Genomic DNA, 23071 nt, shown 5'->3' with positions numbered 1-23071 from the left:
GGCTGTTTTTGTAGGTATTGGATTAACATTATTTACAGTTTGGGAAAACAAATTTCTTATTTTATTGTTGTCAGTTATTTTTTCCACTCAATTCTTAAGTATTTTTTTTAAGTTTAAGTACCCTCACCAGCCTACCATGAACCACTGCTGCCGCCACACCCCCTAGCATTGGTCCAGAGACCTCTAAAGTGGGCTTTGCGGCCCACTTGTGGCCGGTGACCCAATGGATGACAAACCCTAAGCTATAGTAATGGTGCAGGGATGTAAACAGGATTTCTGTAAGACTCTTATTGTGCATTATGCTATAGTACACAACACAAGTACAGATTACTATAAGGCAGTGTTACAGTAATACTATGGGGAGGTGAAAGTACTGAGGATTTAAGCAAATGTTCTTTAGTAAAGGCAATGGTTCTATTTAGAACCATAAGTTCTTTAGTCAGGTACTATAATTGTACCAAAATCCATTGAAATTACATTTTCTAAGTTGTGTTGACTCCACACACCCCGTCTCGTCTCCAGGCTTTTTATTTTATTGTTCGGTTTTAAAACATTGTTATGAAAATGTACAAATATGTACTTTTCCATTGGCAAAAACGTATTTAAGGTACACACCTGGACCTTAAAATCACTGTTGTACCTTTGAGTGAACATTTACATTGATTGTACCTTGATGAATGAAAAATGTATCTGCACAGAACCTTTATTTCTAACCGTGTGTATAGAACCACAAACACTCGCTTTGCATGATTATAGAGGTTTTTTGCATTGTGAAAGGGTTCTTCACACTGATGGAGAATGTGCTTTAGATGGTTCTATATAGAACCTTTTTGAAAAGGGTTCTTCTATTGTTACAAGCTTGACATTGTAACAATAGAAGAACGCTTTTCATAAGGGTTCTATATAGAACCATCTATAGCGCATTATTCATCAGTTTGAAGAAGAACCATTTCATGCAATCCATTTCATTCAATCCATTCAATCATGCAAAGGGTTTTTTGAGTGTTCATTTTATTTACTAATGAACCCTTGAAGAACCATAATTTTTAAGAATATAGAACCATTTCATGCTGAAATGTTTTTTAGACGGTTCTATATAGAATCTTTTTGAAAATGGTTCTATACAGCACCAAAAAGGGTTATTCTATTGTTGTGATGTCAAATATATAACAATAGAAGAACCCTTATTGGTGCTACATAGAACCACTGTCAAAAAGGTTCTTTGTAGAATCATACACAACACAGTCTCCATCAGTCTGAAAGGCTGCTTTGTGGCCCATTTGTGGTTTGAGAGTCTCCGAACTGTAGTAATATTGCAAATATGTACACAGAATTTATATAATACTCATAGTGCGTTAGGACAAATGCTATAGTACAGTATACAAGTAAGACAGTGTTACAGGAATATTATCTGGAGGTGAGAATAGAAGATTATAGCAGATTACACTGCACTGTAGGAATCTTGTCTCATTTTTCCTACAGTTCTCTCTCGTAAGAGTGTCCGCCAATGGGAAAAAGACAAACAGTACAGTAACTGGTGAATTTACTGCTGTATGAGAGCTCGGTTATTTGACGTGTTAGAGGTTTACAGTCGCACAGAGCACAGCAGTATTATTTGGCCGCCTGTATTCGGGGCGGGGGGGCTGAGGGCAACAGAATCAGGGGCAGTTAATTACCGAGGGGCTGTTAAGAAGATGGCGGCTTCCTGGGCGGCATGAAAGGATGTAGAGTTAGCAATATCTGCAGGAAAAAGACATACTCGGGGTTGAATTCGTTCACTGGGTCTCTCCCTCGGTTTTTGTTCTTATTAGAATAACGGCTCGGGACGAGTAAGTATTCGGCGCTACGAGATTCAGAAGTCTGAATTACTTTGCAGCGTTTCTGATGACGGCTAACGGTACATCCGCCATTTTTACTGAGGGAAGCTAACTAGCGAGAAGTCAGAGGGGCAAAAAAACAATGATTTGGAAATCCCAGTACTGCCACTTTCCATGATAAGAGCAAATAAAACCCACTTAAAATTAAACCGCGTAACATTCCTCTGTCATGCTGCTTGTTTCTGCTCAGTTTTATTCAGCCCCGCTAGCTGTTTTAGCCATCTTCGCTAAGCTAGCTGGGTATTTCGGCTACTTAGGCGCTACTTAGCCTAGCTAGCCTGAGGCTAACGTTTTGCGGCGCTTTTCTTTTTTAAATCGGTTTTATTTACTTCATCGGCGCTGCGATTCGAGTCACAGACACTGCTTACAATCGTTCAGTCGACTCGACCTGATTTTAGTGATCTTTTGTGTGCAATGTGGAAATATTGGTTCTTGAAAAACGGTTAGCGTCTTTCTGGCTAGCGCAGTTTTGCCGAAGATGAAGTTGGCTTCCTATTCGAATTTTCCCGTTCCACCTTAAATGGTGCAGCAGTTAAAAACTGACAGGCGCCGGAGCGTAACTGCAGGACCATTTAAGGTGGAACGGGAAAATTCGAACAAGAAGCTGGCTTCAGCTTCGTGCAGTTTTGCAGATTGTTTGTTTTGTTTTTTTTTTTGGTCGAGATGGCGGCTCCCAGACAGCGGAGGCATGAAATCCTAACAGGCTGCCAACTCTGGAAACTAAGGAAACTGCTCAATAAAAACAATAATAAATAAATATAAAAAATATAAATAAAATGCGTATTGCGGAGATTATCAGGGCAGTTTTGAAACATTTAACGCTATTTCTCATACGTCTCTGACGTGTAGTCATATTTATTCAATGAATTTGTCCACTTCAACAAAAAAAATGGAAATCGACTTTTCTGTTGTTAAGTTAAACCGCCCATTTTTAATTCTGACTTTAGCCAAGCTCACTGAACGCTAGCTTAGCCGTTTAGCCAGCTAACCTAGGCTACATTATTATCTTTCCCCATTAGCCACGGGCTGCTGGCTTGTTCGGTTGTTAGCAAGAGCTACAAGATGTCGGCGGCAGAAAATGGAAATTGAGTTTTTCGGATTCGCCCGCCGCCCATCTTCACTCTGACGTTAGCCAGGCTCACTAGCATTAGCCTCTTAGCCAGCTAAGCTAAGTTATATGTGTTTAGCCGAAGCTAACGTTACGAGATGGCGGCACTCGGCGGCGACTCGCACCGCTGTTCTCTCTCTTGAAGCTTTTATATTACACATATGGGACTCTTCCTCTGGCAGTTACTCTCCGAGGAACGCAGGGGAAAGAAAACTCATCTGCACTGTGAAGGATCGACCTGCTCATGATGCCTATTTAACCCAGAAAATCTGATCTGATCACCGTATTGTTTTTTCTTACCGGTGTTGTTATTTCTGTACCCGCTAAAATGGCGGACTCTCTGAGCTAGGTTAGCTAGCCGGCTACATTTTTTTTGACGCTGATACGAGACAAATATCATCATTTACAATACTTAAAGTGCTAAAGTGTAGCGCTGATGCAAAATGGACTAGTGGCTTTCTGTACGCAGAGGATTTTAACCGAGCACGAACCGATTAGGTACTCACTCGCACGTCTATCTGCCTAATTAGGTTAAAGTCTCTATTGTAGCGATGTGCTAACTGTGCGTTGTCTAGCGAGCTAATCTTGTTAGCCGTTCGTGAAAGAACTAGCACTAGCTTGATTCGGCAAGATGTAGCGTTAGCTAAATAAACTGCTTTGAGTGTGTGTTAGTAACGTAGCTGGAGCTTCCTCTGGTTATTTTTATTGAAACAATTCGGGTCTGATTTGGTCCGATTTTAAAAAGAGAAACGACGTCCCTTGGAAGCGCCTGGCTACGTTAGCTTAGCTGACTGAGCTAGCCTGCATTGTATTGTGTAGCTTTTTTGCAGCAGAAGTTGTCGGTGGGTTGATTTAAAAAACGGAGCGTTCTGAGTGGGATTTGTTTTTCGTTAAAGAGGAAGAAATGGCTTCTCCTGGTACTGGTACTGCGACGTCTGGCGCTTCGGGCACGGTGCTGCAGCCCCGGTGGAAGAGGGTGCTGGGCTGGTCCGGCCCGGTTCCTCGCCCTCGGCACGGACATCGGGCTGTTGCTATCAAGGAGCTCATGGTGGTTTTCGGCGGCGGCAATGAAGGAATCGTCGATGAGCTCCACGTATACAACACAGGTAAAGTACTGATTTATATACAGCATATGCGGAGCAGCTGTTTGGGTTTTCTAACTGTGTAACATTTTAAATATGTTAGATTCCTTAGAGCTAGCTCGCTAACTTTTAGCTAGCACGCTAGCTTTGTTGCTAACCCGATCTGGCGTTTAATGCACGGTGCAAATTCGTCCGATATTGTTTTGTTTTTTATTGTCCTCATGTTTTTGCGTTGGCTCAGACTTTCTCTGGGCCTCCGTATGGTCTTTTAATTCTGCACTTTGCCAAATATGTGTCTTTTAATTACTGTTGATGATCTATTTATTGATTCATTACGCAAAAAATGCGGGGCATTAGCATTAGTTTGTCAAGCAGTTGGCTAACTAGAGAGAAATCTAGTTAGCTAATGTTAACCTGAAAAATAGCTTTTGCGCTCCAGCTGCTGCAGGGATGCAAAACTGAACGTGTTTATAAGCAGTTAAAACACGCAGTCGTTCACTCTGTGCTTGTTAACGTTACATGTATATTTTTGCTGCCAACGTTATGCGATGCCCGATATCTCGAGCCAAGTTTTCTATTTTGATGTACACAAAGCTTTTGCGGTGTTGGTGACAGGTAGCTGGAGCTATCGCACTGTTAGCTTTTTTCCCCCTCAAGCATCGGCTACACAGCTAATGCTAGAAAGCCGGCTAGCCAGGCAGAGGAGCTGCTTCAGCCGAGCAGAGAATGGAGGGAAAACTGCAAAGAGAAATGGCGGGTTAATACAACATGCACGACGTCACCACGTCAACAAACTCCACCTCTGATCATATCCCGCATTGCTGTGTAAATATTTACAGTTATGCTGACATGTCAGGGTATTTTTTTCCAAATTAGTTTTTAGTGATGGACTGTTTTTGGGATGCATTTTGGTGCTGAGGTGCAGAAAAAGTCAAATTCGTATTTACTTGCTTTGTTAGTTGTATTAAAGAGGAATTCCTTTTTTTTAATCTACATAATTCAACTGTATACAAAGTTGTTCAGAGAGAAATTGGTAATTGTAGAGAAACCTACAGACTCAGATTTCTTTACAGTGGTGCTGATGGGAACCAGGTGTACTGATACCTACATCGCAAATGCAGCCATTTTATTTACTATCCAAAACCACCAGTGAACCTCCATTTGTCTTCTGAGCTATTTGTAATGTTGGTAATGGTCAATCTGGGGGGGTTTCTTTGGGTACTATTTTGCCTTACAGTGCACTTTATGTTCCTTTCTGACATGCATGGGTGAAAAAAAAGTTTTACTTTTACACTAAAACCTTTCCTCAAAACTATAGAAAAACAATATCTTATGCAACTTAATAGTAACCATTCCATGTAATAGTTTTCTTTGAGGTAGTACTTGCAGGCAATAAACTAGGGGTTCACAGTGGTAGTGCTGGGCTGCGTCCCAAAATACATACTGCCGTCTTATGCATACTGCACTACTGAATGCACTGCTGTTGGTGGTGTAGTGTTTTAGCATACTATTTAGTGTGGTAGTATGCAGTTTTCAGTGCAGCTCTGGTGACCCCTGTTGTTCTCCTTACTCTGCACAGTTGATCCAGGCCATGAGGAGCTTGTTCATTAGTCAGTGAGTTGAATCAGATGTGCTAAAAGAGACAAATCAGGAGAACATGCATAGTGGGGGTGCCAGGACTGGGATTGGGAACCCCTGTAGTAAATGCTTCAGACGTCTGGTTCCTATCACCGCTGCTGTGAATGTTTCTGACTCTTTCTAGATTGGAGCATCTCATGTCAAACCACTGTGAATGGCCATTTATTTCTTAACAGTTGAATTATGAAGAAATGTCTATGTGATGTGACCTCTACACCACATACACTTAAAGATTGTACCCATCCTGTGGTTTTACAGTTTACACTAAAAAGCATCAAAAACGAGGGGAAAACTGTTTTTTTTATGGAATGTGTCATTGCTGTGAGATGCTCATCGCATTATGTAAAAACACTTTGCGTTTAATTTGAATTTAATTGTTTGTACATTTTGTAAGTCGCTCTGGATAAGAGCATCTTATAAATGCAGATGAGCTAAATGTCTGGTCTGTTCCTCCACAGCTACCAATCAGTGGTTTATTCCGGCTGTCCGGGGTGATGTTCCACCTGGCTGTGCTGCTTATGGGTTTGTGTGCGATGGCACACGGCTGCTGGTGTTCGGGGGCATGGTGGAATATGGAAAGTACAGCAATGATTTATATGAACTACAGGTAAGTGTCAAAAGTACCAACTTCAGTGAATTCTTGTCTTTTTGAAGGAACTGTTTACTTGGCTGTATGTCTTTATACAGTCCTGTGAAAAAGTTTGGCATACTGATCAAATTAAATGATTTTCTGAATTTTTTTTTTTTTTAAATTAACACATCCTCACGTATACACATTTTAATGCATGATTACTGTGTATTCATGGAATTAAACGTATTGGATATAATGTTGGCTGTGCAAAAGTTATGGCAAATTTTTATGTGTTTTTCCAGTATGTAAAACTCATACATAGAAATTACACCCTGAAATTAGCAGGAACATGTCACATTTTAGTTTGTTACTCGTATAGGATGTGTTAACTTAATTTCACTTAGGGGAAAAAAATACAAAAACATGTAAATTGGGAAGGGGTGTTCACACTTCTGTATGGAGCTAATGTTTTGTTAAGTGCATTTAGAAGAGGGAGCAATTCCAGCAGTGCTACTGTCTTTAGTGTCACTAGAGCTGGACTATTTGGGGGAAAATATCTAATTGCAGTTTTTCTGACCAGTGTTGCAGTTGTGATGTATATGCAGATATTTTCTATAAAGTAGGCTCTTGGGATATATATATTTTTTTCAATCAGGAAGGCCAGCACCTATGTTTTATCAGGCTTGAGGTTCAAATACTGAATATGGTATGCCAGACTGCCATAGTTTAAGGTCTGCATTATCAGGTTAAATTTCCACACTTAAACGCGTTAATAGTATGTTGAATAATGTAGCATTGCAGTTCTGTAGCCCCACCTGCAGACACCTTTGTGTTTCATCTGTCTAATTCGGGGAGTTAGTTGTTGTGCTTCCCTCATTTTTGTTGTAATTAAAAGAATCTGCTTTAGTTAATAACTGTGATGGTTTTTACAGGCCAGTAGATGGGAGTGGAAACGGCTGAAGCCTAAAGCTCCAAAGAATGGCCCGCCGCCCTGTCCCCGCCTGGGCCACAGCTTCTCCCTGGTGGGAAACAAATGCTACCTGTTTGGAGGCCTCGCCAATGACAGCGAGGATCCCAAAAACAATATTCCAAGGTAGGAAGTCAATTTAAAGCATGTTAAAAGTAGTTTTTGCCTTACATAGTCTGTACGTTTCAGCATTTGAACATACATTTGGATGAACAGAGCTAACACTCAGTGTAACTTCTGATGTTTTATCAAAATCTCAGCAGTTATCAGACTATATTGGGAATAACTGAGCAGCAAAACCAACATTTTTCCCTTCCTTGCGCACAGATACCTAAATGACCTATACACACTCGAGCTGCGTCCTGGCTCTAATGTAACAGGCTGGGACATCCCCATCACGTACGGCGTGCTGCCCCCTCCTCGCGAGAGCCACACTGCCGTGGTTTACACAGAGAAAACCTCTAAGAAGTCCCGGCTTGTCATCTACGGAGGCATGAGTGGCTGCCGGCTCGGAGACCTCTGGACGTTAGACATAGGTGAGAGGGTGTGATGATGTAAATAAGTCTGTATTGATTTGTTACGTAAAAAACATTTATCTGTGTCTGATTGGCGTGTCGGTTAAAAGCAGTGTATAGTTTTGGACATTGAACACTCGCATACTATTATACGTTATACCAATAATGTATGATGGTATTTAAAAGCTAACGTGCATTTTGTTGAGGAGCAATTTGAGAAGTTAATTTCAGACTTATTCAGTCTTATTGGAGAGTGGTTTAGTCATTTTGGTAATAGTCACTGTATAGAAGCAAGTAATTTATTTACTATTTACCTACTATTTATCTTTTATTACTATTTACCTTTTTGATTATTTATTCCAATTTTATTTATTAGACAGACAAATGAAACCTCGTGAAGTAGCTATCTTCCATAATTATCTGCCAATAAGTTTTGGATGGGATCAGAACATTAGGTTAGCTGGGTGCATCTACCACATTTTTCAGTAATCTGTGGGGGAATCTGAGAACTTGAATTTGCATTAAAGAATTCAGTCTATTATTTTAAACTTTAGCAGTCCTAAGCGAGCACATAAGGAGGAACTTTGACTTAGCATGTAAGAAGGAAAATGTTAGGATTCAGATTAAATGAATTATTTACTTTTTGGTTTATTTGAAGAAGTTTTAGGTTGGAACTTTTGACAGGATAACTTGTCTTGGTGAACCAGACCTCTGGTGGTCAGTTATGTTGAACGAATGTTTTCTTCATTTGTTTATGTGCATAAATGTTAGACTCGGTTTAAGTTTCCTTGGTAAACCAGAACCGGTGGTCTGTTTTTTTTGAATAAACTTTCTTAAATAAATCCTTTGCCTTGTAGACACTCTGACCTGGAACAAGCCTGGCATCAGCGGCACAGCTCCTCTCCCTCGCAGCCTTCACTCAGCAACAACTATAACAAACAAGTGAGTTTTTTTCTTTAGTCTAAAGAACATATTTACAACACTGTACTCCACAAGTGTGGGTAATTTTGTGATTAACATCTGCACCCAGGTAGCGCTGTGCTATATAGAGCAGACCTGCATATTTAATGTATGAGATTATATCCCTTGTCATGGTTCCCTTCCTATTCAGTGTTTTATTGCTGAAGTGTCACTAGTTTTTTTTAGTAACTCTCCTCATTGCCATCTGTCTCTAGGATGTATGTGTTTGGCGGGTGGGTGCCCTTGGTGATGGATGATGTGAAAGTGGCTACACACGAGAAGGAATGGAAGTGCACAAACACACTGGCTTGCCTAAACCTTGGTGGGTCTTAACTGTACTTTACCAACAGCAGGAAAACAGCTGATTGTAATAACATGAACCAAGCGAGAAGCCTCTTTAAATTGGTCATTTTATTCTTACTTAATTTGTGTATTTTTTGTTTATTCTCTCTCAGACACAATGACATGGGAATCCATTTTAATGGACACTCTGGAAGACAACATCCCGAGGGCCAGAGCAGGCCACTGCTCTGTAGCAATTAATTCCAGGCTGTATATCTGGAGCGGCAGGGATGGCTACCGCAAGGCCTGGAACAACCAGGTGTGCTGCAAAGACCTCTGGTACCTGGAGACAGGTGAGTTCATCAGGCCGAACTATTTGTGAACCTGTCTGAATGAGTTTTCACAGTTTGTTGTTTTTCAACATGTGTAATTGAACATGAATTTTCTTATTCTCCGTACCATAGTTGTTGTTGTTTATAAAAAATATTGTATCTTAATAATGAGACATAATGAAGACTGCATAGCGATATGTATAATACTGTGCTTCTTGTTATATAACTCTCAAAAATCTAACATCCTGCAGACCGCCCCCATGCACCGTCACGAGTGCAGCTGGTCCGTGCCAACACCAGCTCTCTGGAGGTGAGCTGGGGTGCGGTGCCCACCGCCGACACCTACCTGCTGCAGCTGCAGAAATATGACATCCCCGCCGCAACAGCGGCCACCTCTCCAAATGTCACTCCCACTTCCTCTCTACCAGCCAACTCGCCTAAGAGTCCAGCCCCGGCTGCTGCTGCCCCTGCCTCACAGAGCATGCCTCTCACTGGCGTCACACTTGTTCAACAGACTCCATCGCCTACCACTTCCATGCCTGGCAGCCCACTTGCTGCAGCCTCACCCCGAGGTCCAGGTAAGGGTGCCTGCTGCATTTTTTTAAATACATGAGTCATTGACATGCATTTTTTTTTTTTTCTGTCCAAGTCCATAAATTGCCCAAAAAATATTTTAATAATTATGTTAAATATTAAACAAGACCTCTTTTATGTCAAACAATTTTCAGTGCATCCTAATAAAAATCATTTTAGTTTTTCTTTTGCCTCCAAAGTCTTAAAATATCAGGTGGTGAAACCATCCAACCATATATGTTGATTAAGTAAACTATCAAAAAAGGTAATGTAGCTATAAAGTATTTAAAATTTTATATGTTTTTTATTTTGAAGTTTTCAAACATAAAATCCTGTTGCAAAATTAGGCAACTTTAAAAGTACTCAAATTGCTTAAAAACATTTGAGGAAGCAAGAACTTGTGGACAAATGTCAGGCGGCACAACCAAAAACAAAGTAATGTTATTTTAAAATCCTTTTTTTACGAAAGAGGGGCCAGGGAATTGTATTATAAAGAAGCCCCCAAGTGACCTTCCTAGTGCAGTGCCGAGGTCAGTAGCCCTTACATAAATAGTTAGAATGGTTAGAACGGATCAGTTTACCATGTCAAGTGGTGTGACCACAGGAAAACCATTTAAACATGTATTATTATAAATTAAAGTTCAAGGACGAAGGTTTCTATGGGTATCTAGGTAGACGCCTGTTTTATTTGAAATTAGTCTGAAAAGTCAGGTGGCACAGCCAACCCTAACCGAAGCAGGCAAATAAAAGCTGTGAAAACACTAATTATATTTGAGATCTGAAATGCATGTACGTATAAATGCAAATACGTCTAAATATAAAACTGCACGTCATGTCCTTTTAAAAATTGTCTTTTTGAAAATCTTATTTGTCTGACATTTGTCACTTGCAATTTAGTGTCTGTGGCCTTGGTGGTCAAAAAAAAACGTTTGTAAAGATGTTTATCATTTTATATATTATTATTTTTTTTATTTTATTTATTTGTTTTTTTAAACTATATAGTGAATATGCCAGTAGAAATACTGCTGAATTGTTTGAAGTCCCTGGACTGATTTTGTGTTTATATATTTCTGTAGTAAAAGTTGATTTTAATCTTCTCTCCATTCTTTTGCAGCCATTCTAAAGGTGGCTGCACCTCAGTCGACCGCTGGGACCTCCATTGTCACTGTACGTCAGGCCAATCAAGTGGGGAAGTCTCCAGTCACTGTTACATCACTTCCTGCAGGAGTCCGTATGGTTGTCCCTGCGCAGAGCACTCAGGGAACAGTACGTGGTCACTGATTTCATTTCTGATTAGGCACCAATGTTAAAATCGGCTTAATTATGAGAGAGTTTAAACTGCTGCTTAAGTTAGCAGTATACTTCAAATGGACAGAAGTCACAGTTAGGCAAGCCTACCTCTTTTTGTGACAACCAGACGGTGGTTTGAGTTTGTACAGTGTGCATCGGCTGCTAACAGAACTCTATCATTGCATTAGTTGTACCGAGATCTCCCTCTGACTGCAGTCTGTCCATCTGTCACTGCATAGAGTGAGCATCTAGCGATGGAGTGTCAGAAACATGTACACCAAGTATGCCTACTACAGCGTGTTCAGCAGTAGTTTGATTTCATTTAGTTCTGTGTCGTTTGAAGTGTTCTGCAGAGTTTATTTTTCATCTTGATCCTTGTGTAATGACATCTTGAATATAAATTTTTTTTTAAAACATCATCTTGCTTATTAGTCGTTTTCGTTGTTAAATGACATTTTATCACTTGTCCTCTCCAGCCGATTGGCAGCAGCCCACAGATGAGTGGCATGGCTGCCCTGGCTGCAGCCGCCGCCGCTACACAAAAGATACCGCCCTCCTCTGCGGCCACTGTGCTGAATGTTCCAGCCGGAGCCACCATAGTCAAGACTGTTGCTGTGACTCCAGGCTCTACAACTCTACCAGCTACTGTGAAAGTGGCTTCGCCAGTGATGGTAAGTGCCATTCACGAACCCTTATGTTAAACAATGTCTTAAAGCACTGATGTGTGTCAGAAAAGGTTATGTGCTAGTAAAGGGTCAGTGGCTCTGTTGTGTAAACTGAAGTACTAGTTTCTGAAGAAGCCTCATTATGTGTGATCTTCAGTGGGGAAATGCATCTATTCTCTGTCTTTTGTACCTGTGTGTAATGTCATGTAATGTCTCTTTGCCAGGTGAGCAACCCAGCAACCCGCATGCTGAAGACAGCTGCTGCCCAGGTTGGGACATCAACCATCTCTACTCCCAATACCCCAACCCGCCCCGTCATTACTGTTCACAAATCGGGCACTGTGACGGTAGCCCAGCAGGCCCAGGTGGTCACAACAGTGGTTGGTGGTGTCACCAAAACAATTACCCTCGTCAAGAGCCCCCTCACTGTTGGCAGTGGTGGAACTCTGGTAAGGATGATTAAAACAAGCACTGAGCTTGTTTGTTTTCTGCTTCATGTTTTGTTTTGAGAGTGACAGAATATTGTTTTATTTTCTGTTCCAATTAATGCATTAATTGTTTTTTGGGTCCCTTTCTGTACTCAGATCTCTAGCCTGGGGAAGGTGATGTCTGTGGTCCAGACCAAACCAGTACAGACATCTGCAGTAACTGGTCAAGCCGGTAGTAGTCCTGTCACTCAGATCATACAGGTAAGCACAACAGACCCTATAGTTGTTATTCCAGTTGGAGGGGGTTTTAAGAAAACAACAGAGATCGGTTTATCTTTGCATTTAAAATGGGCTTAGAATGATGCGCTAACTTGGCTTAAAGCCTTATTGCTTTGAACTTGGCAGTCGTGTTGAACTATAAGTAATTATTTAGTGCTTGTTTTAAGAAAGTGCATGATATGTTTTTTGTGTTGGTCAATGTCATCTTTGTCTCTCCCAGACAAAGGGTCCTCTACCTGCAGGCACCATCCTGAAGCTGGTCACCTCTGCAGATGGCAAACCCACCACTATCATCACAACCACGCAGGCAGGTGGCACTGGCACCAAACCCACTATCTTGGGCATCAGTGGAGTCTCCCCAAGCACAGCCACCAAACCTGGCACCACCATCATCAAAACCATCCCCATGTCTGCCATCCAGCAGGGAGCTGCAGGTTTGTTTTAAACAAATTTCTGCCTGTCAAACCTTGTTGGGACGGTGGGAGTCTTTGATGCTGTTGGCTTCTAAATCTTTATAAAAGCCTTCTGGTAAATCTTAGCAAGTCCAGATTGATTGATTGATTTTTTTTATTTATTTTTTTAAGTATGCACATTGTTTTATCACCTCCCTCTTTTTGTCTTGCACCTGGCAGGTGCTGCCGGTAGCCCTGGCTTAAAATCTCCCATTACCATCATCACCACCAAGATGGTGACACCTGGCACTGGCACACCAGGCAAAATCATTACAGCTGTACCGAAACTGACCACAGGAACTGGCCAACAGGGGGTGACACAGGTGAGGCGACTACTATTGACAAACAGACAGGATTTTTATTAGATCAAATGTTTATGATCTGTGATCACGTGGAACGTCTTTTCCTTCCTCCAGGTGGTCTTGAAAGGGGCACCTGGACAACCTGGCACCATTCTGCGCACTGTGCCCATGGGTGGCGTGCGTCTTGTTTCTCCTGGTGCTGTTTCTGGAGTCAAACCCACAGTTACCACACTAGTAGTCAAAGGCACCACAGGTTAGAATATCACAAAGTTTGCATATAGATATATTGAATTCAAATAAGTTGTTTTCTCATGCATTGGAAAAACATTTTTTGTCTTCAGTTGAACCTGACCCATTGGAAATTTAAGGTTTGTGATTGAATTAATTATGAATAGTCCTGTTTTGTTTTCCTCTCTTGGTGTAGGAGTAACTACTCTTGGCACAGTGACCGGCACGGTCTCCACCAGCCTGGCAGGGGGCAATGTTGTTACTTCCAATGCTAGCCTGGCTACTCCTATAACCACCCTGGGTAACATTGCGACACTATCCAGTCAGGTTATCAGCCCCACAGCCATCACAGTGTCCGCAGCTCAAACAAGCCTGACTACTGCGTCCTCTGTGGCCCTGCAGGTAATGCACACCTTCTGTTGTCTTGCCGATGGGCCTGTTTATTTGTAAGTGTTGTGATTGCTTATTTAAGGACAGTTTTGTCTGTCCTGTGCAATTTCAGCAGGAGTGGAGTGGGAGATGGTCCTACAAAAGACATTTTCCCCACAGTTAATATGATGTTATCATTTAATGTAAATTGTCTGTTGTAAAATAAGAATTAAAATGCATATTTACCAAGGGAGTATACACTTAATTATTTCTCCTTTTCGTTTTATTATGAATAATTTTCCTTCTGTAGGCAGCGGCGCAACCAACTCAGGTGACTCTAATTAGCACCCCTAGTGGTGTGGAGGCGCAACCTGTGCAGGATCTTCCTGTCTCCATCCTGGCATCTCCCACCTCTGAGCAGCCCTCCTCCACGGGGGCAGAAGCCAGCGAGACCACAGGTGAAGTGACTCTGGTGTGCTCCAACCCACCCTGCGAGACTCATGAAACTGGCACCACCAACACACCCACTGTGGCTGCTGCCAAGATATGTTCTAACCCACCCTGTGAGACGCATGTGACAGGTACCACCAACACGACAACTACGGCCTCGGCCAACATGGGACGTGTTCAGCAGGTGTGCAGCAATCCCCCGTCAGAGACCCATGACACAGGCACCACGAACACGGCCACTACTGCCAGCTGCAGCATGGGCTCCCTTGAAATGGGGGTCGTTAATAGCAGTACGGCGTCCCAACAGTCCACCATGACCTCACCTGGAAGTACACTTCTGTCTCCGGTATGTTCTAATCCTCCATGCGAGACGCATGAGACGGGAACCACTAACACACCCACACAGGCGTCCTCGAGCATGGGCAGTGGGCAGACCAACACAGTACAGAGAGTATGTTCCAACCCGCCCCGTGAGACACATGAAACGGGCACTACCAACACACCCACGCAGGCGTCCTCAAGTATGGGCAGCGGGCAGACCAACACAGTACAGAGAGTATGTTCCAACCCGCCCCGTGAGACACATGAAACGGGCACTACCAACACACCCACGCAGGCGTCCTCAAGTATGGGCAGTGGGCAGACCAACACAGTACAGAGAGTATGTTCCAACCCGCCCCGTGAGACACATGAAACGGGCACTACCAACACACCCACGCAGGCGTCCTCGAGCATGGGCAGTGGGCAGACCAACTCCGTACAGAGAGTATGTTCCAACCCGCCCCGTGAGACACATGAAACGGGCACTACTAACACACCCACGCAGGCGTCCTCAAGTATGGGCAGCGGACAGACCAACACTGTGCAGAGAGTATGTTCCAACCCGCCCTGCGAGACCCACGAGACCGGCACCACCAACACACCCACCCAGGCTTCATCCTCCATCGGAGCTGTGCAAAACGGCGCAGTGCAAAGAGTGTGTTCCAATCCACCCTGCGAAACTCACGAGACCGGAACCACCAACACAGCCACTACTGCCACCAGCAGCCTGGAGTCAGCCGAAGACACAGGCATGTGTAATTTACATATAAAATGCCATATAAGGAAAGAGATGGGATAATTCTTAGCCAAGATTAGTTAACTAGATAGTATAAGCTAAAAGGTAAAAATCTAGCAGCACAGGAATGTTCATGTTGTATTGGTTTAGCTTTGGTGTAACTAAGAGTTCTTTGAGTTATTTGAGCTTAGAGTGTCTGAGGTTTGTGGAGTAAGTTCAGCTCAGTGAGACTAATACTCTTGCAGCTCAACAAAGTGCTGAAGGACAAGAAGACAGTGGCACCAGTGTTGAGGCAACTTCATCCACAGAGCCTGCCAATCCTACAATCCAGAGCAGAGCTGTCACCATGGTGACTCAGGCCACACCCACCCCAGGGCCCTCTGTCCCAGTAAGGCTTGATCCGTTTCCAATTATTGTTTCCAGACATCTTTGAACTGTTGGCTTTTTTTTTGTATGCTACAGCACTCTGTGTTTTGCTCACGGAAGACTTGATGATTTAGCTACTGATTTGAATCAGATTGTTTGTGCAAAAGGGATACAAATTCTGCAGTACAGGAGTTGAACTTTTGTCACCTGCACTGCACGTTTTGTATTTACCTATGCTGCAGAACACCAAGGTAGCTAGCTTATGAACTGCTGATGGGGTAAGGGAGAACACTAAAATCTGCAGTGGAAAGGTACCCCTGGACTAGGCTTAGGAAACATTGTCTAATTAAATAATGCCCTAAAATTAGGTGTTTACTCTTGTGGAGTGGTGTTCTTACCCTACCACACTGATGCATCATACTACCCTCATGCTGTTGGCTCTTTTACTGCCCTCTCCAGGAGATCTCATCCATGGCAGGTTCTGCTGCCATAGTGGAGGCCTCGGGTGAAGGTGAGGCAGAGGCGATGGAACAGGGTGACTCGGAAGCAGTGGCAACGGGCGAGGAGCCCATGCAGACTGAAGGCGAGCTGGGTGAAGAGGGCACCGTCAGAGTTGTTGCTATTGAACAGGGTGCTTCCGGTGAGGCAGGAACCATGCTACAGGTGCATGTAGCCATGGAAGCGCAGCCTGGTCAAGGCGAACAGGCCGAGGTACGTTGTGGGGTGGGGAAGGGTTTTTTTTTATATTAATAGGTTGGTTATTTTTATTCTTTTAAACTAAAACATCAATAATCTTTTACATTTGTTTTTCGCTTCATAAAACGTGTTTATATACATTTACATGCATATATGAACTTTATATTGATTGCGAACTCCCCAGACGACCACACGTAATAAACACAGATGGTACAAATTACCTGATGTCCAGACCATTGTGAATTTGTGAATAATATACGTAATAATAAAATAATACAGTAATATTAATATAATAATGAATGAATGCCTTATTGGAACTATTAGGTGTCTAATGAACTTTAAAGTAGGCTTATGTCAGTTACCTTAGTACAGTGATCTACATGTTTGTTCATGTGCATGTGCAGATGGAGCAAGGTGGAGAGGGTGAAGAGGCCGTGGGTCTGGCCGGGCAAAACTCGGAGGCTTTAGCACTGCCCCAAGAGCTGATGTCTGCTGAGGGACAGCCCACAACATTGATGGTGACAGGACTGACCCCAGAGGAGCTGGCTGTCACTGCAGCAGCAGAAGCTGCTGCTCAGGCTGCAGCCACAGAGGAGGCCCAGGCCCTCGCCATACAGGCTGTGCTGCAGGCAGCCCAACAGGCTGTGCTGAGTGAGTGAATGCAGGCTAAGATAAAACCTATACCAAGTTACAGGAGTAATCTGATACTTAAACTCTAGCAGCAAAAATCTTTCCAAGTGAATTACTGATCTGTGCTTTTTTAACGCTTACCCTATCTAACTGTCCCACATGCTCTCTCATATCGCCCTCAGATGAAGGGGATGCTGGACAGGATGGTCAGCAGTCAACCACCATCCCCATTGTGCTGACACAGCAGGAGCTGGCTGCTCTCGTCGAGCAGCAGCAACAGCTGCAAGAGGCCCAGGCTGCAGCAGCCGCTGCCCAGCAGCTGGCGGCTGATTCAGGTTCCACAGCTCTGCCCACCGAGGGCCTCGCCCCCGCAGACAGTCTAAACGACCCCACGTCCGAAAGCAATGGCCACGAGATGACTGCTGCTGCTGTAGTCACCGGAGCTGTGGCTCGACTTCTTCCCAGCACAACTGCAGAGAGTGAGCCATAATCACCAATAATAACACATTAGGGCTAGTATGTAGTCCTCTATCTGACGTGCTGCAGCTGGTTATGTATCCTGAGGCTCTCAGACAAATTGCATTAAGGTTACTGATAAGGCTGCATAAAATGCTAACGTCACTGTCAGTTGTAACTTTTAGTTGCATTGTGTTCACAGCAGCACACATTTATTGCTGGATGAGAAAAGAATGGTCAGGGTCACAAACATCAAACAAAGCACTACTCCCAGCCTGATTAGAATTGATTTTACAGATCTTAGTTAATGACTAGGTATAGTAAAGTGACTTGTTAGTCTTCTCAGTAGTCTAAACTGTCTTACATGACCTATATTACTTGCTTGTTCTTGCAGCTTTGGCTCCATCGAGTACATTTGCCCCATCCCAGCCAATGGCAGTGGCTAGCCCTGCTAAGATGCAAGCAGCTACTGCTCTTACCGAGGTGGCCAATGGCATAGAATCTGCAGCTGGGGTGAGCTCACTACAGAATCTCTGAAATTATGTAGGTGAGGTGTTGTAGTATATGCCGAAGATGTCAACTTTCTTCTCTTTCGCTCCCATTTCTTTGATTGTTAATAGAAGCAAGGACCGCCCCCTGCAGTTGTGAAACCACCAGTAAAGAAAGAAAATCAGTGGTTTGATGTCGGAATTGTCAAGGTGACCAACATGGTTGTCACACATTATTACATGCCAGCAGATGATTCGGAGGTTACTGATGTGAGTAAGATCTCTTTGGTCATACTTAAATGTTAAACGGTGCCTTGTAAATCGTAAAAATGTAATTAGTGGCTGCAGAACAAAACCTTGTGTCCATTTTTTTTTTCAGTTTTTTGCATTATTTGAAAATAGCAGCTGCCCGGCAGATGATGAAAATATATGAAAATGTTGTGTTGAAAGGACCAACAGAAATGGTCAAGAACTGCTTGGAATAAAGCCTGTTTACATCAATTTAGAGCCACGTTTACATGTAGCCTTGTGTGTTAGTAGCTCAATCAGAATATGTTCGTGTATACTCCTCAGTGGGAATAGACTAGTCCGATATATATTGTTCACATATATACAATATGTCCATCAGCAGTGGTGGTAAGTGGGGTGTTAACATGGCTCTGCTGTGTGCTGTATTGCAGGATGATTCTGGGACCATACCAGATTACAGCCAAATGAAGAAAGTGGAGCTTTCTCCTGGCACAGCGTACAAGTTCCGAGTGGCTGGTATTAACGCTTGTGGCCGTGGAACCTTCTCTGAAGTGTCAGCCTTCAAAACCTGTCTACCTGGTTTCCCTGGAGCACCATGTGCCATTAAAATCAGCAAGGTGAGAACCACTGTCCTCTTATCTTTTTTTCAGACTACTTTACCCAAAAATGCTAAAATGCTAGTTAGCGATGAAAGCAAGTTGGAGGAATGGCTGCACTGAAAGTAGCTTCTTCCTAACTGAAATACCAATATCAGCATTTTAAGTAATTTATTTGTGTAACTTTGTAGTTAATCTCTCCTTTTTTTGTTTTATTATCTCTTTATATTCTTTTTTTTTTTTTCCCTTCCTCCTTCTCCTCTTTCACACTATCGCACTTTTATTTTGTTCTGATTTGTCCCTCAGAGCCCAGACGGCGCTCACCTCACATGGGAGCCCCCATCAGTAACATCGGGGAAGATTATTGAGTATTCAGTCTACCTGGCTATCCAGAGCTCGCAGACAACCGAGGCCAAAGCGTCTGCGCCTGCGCAGCTAGCTTTCATGCGTGTGTACTGTGGGCCCAATCCCTCTTGTCTGGTTCAGACTTCCAGCCTGTCCAATGCCCACATTGACTACACCACCAAACCTGCAATTATCTTCCGCATCGCAGCTCGCAACGAGAAAGGCTATGGCCCTGCCACGCAAGTCAGGTGGCTACAAGGTGAGCAAGGGAAAAAAGTGGGGAATGTGGCAAAGAAGAACTCCTGCCAAACTTATTTTAGTTTTGAAGTAAAACCGGTAAAAGCATCTGCTTTTGCCAAATAATGGAAATGCAAGCATGTCTTGCACAATAAAACCAGAAATTAGAGTTTTTGAGTTTTATAACTCTGCTTAAATGTATCCAGTGATCTGCATTTTGGAATCCAATAATGTGATTGGTGTGTTACAGAAACCAGTAAGGATGGATCTGCTGCCAAACCTGCAGTAAAGAGACCGGTCTCATCTCCTGATGTGTGAGTATCTCCATGATATTCCTAATGTAGAGTACACATGTGAGTTTAACCATGCAAATTGTAGGCTTTGAAAAAAAATACAAATACCTTTATCAAATCTATTTTGGAGAACAACATAGGGTGGAACCAGTGATGTCATTAGATTGTAATCAAACAGAGGGAGATCTGTGCTCCCAAGAATCACTGTAGCAGCATGATTTGAATGGTTTTCGCTAACCTGCAAGCCCAGCCTGTTTTTGGTTCCTGTGAAAGTATTCAGACTTAATCATTCTTGAAATCAAAAAACAAACAAAAAGCTTCAACAAACTCGCAGCACGTGCCTTAATCTCTGAACAAATTGGCAGTTATTCATGACTAGGGTGAGAATGTGAAAAAGCCAAATGTATTACAGATATTAAAATACCAACATCTAGTTAATTTCTTCCTAACACTTCTATCCAGTCATTGTTATTTGGTAGTCTGTGTTGATTTGCACTGCTGCGTTTTAGTTCATGTACATGTATGAGTAGCTGGATCATGACCACAGTAATGTATGCGTGCATTGTGGAAAAGAGATTTATTTATTAAAAAAAACGAAGTGGGTGTGAATCTGATAAATCACATCTAGGAACACCAATGGTCTTTGTTCAACATAGCTTTCACATTTAGGCAGAAAATTTAATTTGTGCCATTTACGTCTTGTAGTATGAACCTGGCCTTTTGTGAAGTTTTTATGGAATTCATTTTCTAAGTTTATGTAAGATGTAGTTGTTCTGCTGCTGAACAGTTGCATTGTATTATTACAGAACTTGAATAACACACATCAAACCACAAGGTCCTCTTGTGCAAACTGGTCCCATAAGGCGTCTGCTTTTCCAGCGTCCTTGAGAACTGTGACCTATACACTATTTGTTTCCTTGCTATTGTGCCACCATGGATCAACTAATGGTGTGTCACCATTAACTAACTTGCCCAGTAAACTGTCCCATAATTTCTTCCTAATACTTTCACCCAATGATTGTTTTCAGTAGTCGTCTGTATGTTCGTCTGCACTGCTGTGTCTTAGTTTCATGTATGAGTAGCTGCTAGAGGGTAGATGACTGACATCACTCAAAAATATATAAATGACATACAAAAAAGTCCTGATTGTTTTGCTTCTCTGTTGCAGGAAAGGTATTGGTGTAAAAAAGGCCCGAGCTGACCAGTGAAAAAAGCTTGCCATGCCCTTCTTCCCCCCCCTGAGATGAAGACCCATGACTGAACTCCTCCTCTTCCTGCTGAATGCCCTCTTCCTAGGCCACACCCCCACTACTCACTACTACATGAGATGGCAGCAAAAAAGGAAAAAAGAAATCAAGATAATCTAGTTGTGCCCTACCCCTGGTCATCACTGAACATTCTGGTGCCATGGACGCCTTATCTTTCCATTTTTTGTGTTGTAAATGTGTCTTCTTCAGACAAACAGTTAAAAGTTAAAAGCACATACTTTTGCTTTTCCTGGCAATTTTGTGTGACAAATTTCCAATGGCAGCATTTAGTCAAGTTAACTGTATTGATTGTTTCTGTAGTTCAGATACTTTCCTTCCTTCATGTTTTTATTTTAGCTTATTTCAAAACAAGCAATAGATAAAGAAGAAAAAAAACAATAACTTAGCTCTTCTGTGAGTCGTTTTCCCCCCCTTCTGTTTTTGGCAAGTTTGTATATTTCAGTTGGGCACAGACAGAAGATGGAAGGAGACTGAACGGAGGGAACGCAGACAATGAAGTTTCACCTGGAAGACCTTTTGAAAGACGGGAAAAAAAAACACAACACAGCACTTGGTGACGCTTCTGAGGAAAAGACTTCATTTTAAAGACAAATCTGTAATTATACATCCAGTCTGAGTTCAGTAGCCCGTTATTACATCACTGTGTCTTCATACGTTGCCGAGAGGGACGGATTAAAGAACTGCACCATTTTGTACCGAAGATGTAAGGACTCCGATTCTTGTAGATGGAGAGGCATATGACTTTTTGGCATCGCAACGAAGTACATCTTGTATAAAGAAAGAGGAAAAGAAAAAAAATCCCAAAAATAGTAAGCAGTGATGCAAAAGCTCTGTATGTGGTTTATTTTTGTATTTCATTTTTTTCTTTTTTTCCTTTTTTTCTTTTAACATAACTTTTTCCCCCTTATTGTGTGCGTGTGCATCTGCGCAGTTTTAAAACTTGCTTCCAGCTCATTCCTGTCGTCTGCGTGTGCTTGTGGGATTGCGTGGCAGCTTGTCCTGAGTGCCACAGTATTTTTTACATCCCATGTTAAGTATTTCAAACGGTGGTTCAGAGATTGAACTTCAAAGTGGACTTTTTGTACTCATTCTGGAGACAGACGACCCCTCAACAACAAGCTTGAGAATACTGAATAAAACAGCTTTTTCGCGTTTTGTGTTTTTTAGTTTCCTCCCTCCTTGTATATTGTTGGACATTTAAACGAGGCTGTTGCAGGAGTAACGCCTATGTTCCCGTTTGGTTCATTTTTCTCTTCCTGTTAACCTTTCACTAGTCCATAGTTTATGTATAAAAAAAAAATTACTTTCTGTGAATCTATGCTTGTTTTGTGAGACGGTAGAGGTAAAAGCAAAACTGGGATGATGCTCATAGTGGAGGAAATGTTGGAGGCGTTTCCATTTTTCTTGGGGTCGTTCTCGACTTGGCCGATGTTTTTGGGATGCAGGGTACAGATGTGTAAATCTGAGTGAGGGTGCTGATCCAGGACCGGGTTATTACAGTAGGATTTGAAAGTCAAAATCTGATCCTAGAACAGGACTTTTGCTCTACAACATGTTATGCATATGACCCCACAGTTTCTAGAAATTTTTTTTTTTTTTAGAGCAAAGTGGACTGAAAAGTCTCTGAATGGAAAACAGGAACATTTGGTTTGCATTTCTGGAAGTTGGAAATTGAGAATGATGGATTCTTGGCACAGCCAGCGTTTGAACTCGGTTGTAAATTAGTTCTTTCACGTAGCAAGAAGTAAAACAAACAAACAAACAAAAAAAAAACAACTCTGCCTTTTTTATATAAATATCTGTAACAAATGTTTTTACATGTTGTCATCTATTGATTGCTTTTGTGTCTTGACATATAAAAGTAATGGAAATCTGTCTGTGTGTTCATTCGTGTGTCCTGTTGCTCTTTGTTTCTCGCGGTTTTGTACCGAGCTAAAAAGACCAGCAGGAAAATAAATGAACAATTTATTATGAACAATAAACACAACGGTATTCAAGTATAATAAATAACGTTAGAAACGA

At 42.3% G+C, this 23071-nt stretch overlaps 1 protein-coding gene across 2 annotated transcripts; it reads left to right on the top strand.

Annotated features, from left to right (window-relative positions):
- The first annotated feature begins 1681 nt into the window (after positions 1 to 1681).
- Positions 1682 to 22924, top strand: hcfc1b (host cell factor C1b). Of its 2 annotated transcripts, none has more exons than XM_036579477.1 (28): positions 1682 to 1829; positions 3882 to 4091; positions 6164 to 6312; positions 7209 to 7369; positions 7571 to 7779; positions 8616 to 8700; positions 8934 to 9040; positions 9174 to 9353; positions 9584 to 9910; positions 11020 to 11171; positions 11672 to 11866; positions 12085 to 12309; positions 12445 to 12549; positions 12788 to 13001; positions 13200 to 13342; positions 13436 to 13574; positions 13746 to 13951; positions 14229 to 15438; positions 15671 to 15813; positions 16251 to 16502; positions 16892 to 17138; positions 17300 to 17596; positions 17968 to 18086; positions 18194 to 18331; positions 18742 to 18927; positions 19213 to 19510; positions 19739 to 19802; positions 20950 to 22924. In XM_036579477.1, exons 2-28 carry the CDS (start codon positions 3890 to 3892, stop codon positions 20987 to 20989), a joined length of 5793 nt encoding a protein of 1930 aa, XP_036435370.1. In that variant the 5' UTR covers positions 1682 to 1829; positions 3882 to 3889; the 3' UTR covers positions 20990 to 22924. The 2 variants fall into 2 exon arrangements, with proteins under 2 accessions (XP_036435370.1, XP_036435371.1); XM_036579478.1 differs by lacking the exon at positions 1682 to 1829 and adding an exon at positions 2932 to 3483.
- Positions 22925 to 23071: the final 147 nt, after the last annotated feature.

This window comes from Colossoma macropomum, unplaced genomic scaffold, assembly GCF_904425465.1.
Source record: "Colossoma macropomum unplaced genomic scaffold, Colossoma_macropomum, whole genome shotgun sequence".
Classification (NCBI taxonomy): domain Eukaryota; kingdom Metazoa; phylum Chordata; class Actinopteri; order Characiformes; family Serrasalmidae; genus Colossoma; species Colossoma macropomum.
Note: the sequence above shows the minus strand (reverse complement) of the source record. Positions and strands in the feature narration are given on the sequence as shown.

Coding starts and splice junctions, on each gene's coding strand:
- hcfc1b (XM_036579477.1), top strand. CDS start 3,890: ATGGCTTCTCCTGGTACTGGTACTGCGACGTCTGGCGCTTCGGGCACG. Junction 16,503..16,891: donor GTCAAGGCGAACAGGCCGAG/GTACGTTGTGGG, acceptor GTGCATGTGCAG/ATGGAGCAAGGTGGAGAGGG. Junction 19,803..20,949: donor CCGGTCTCATCTCCTGATGT/GTGAGTATCTCC, acceptor TCTCTGTTGCAG/GAAAGGTATTGGTGTAAAAA.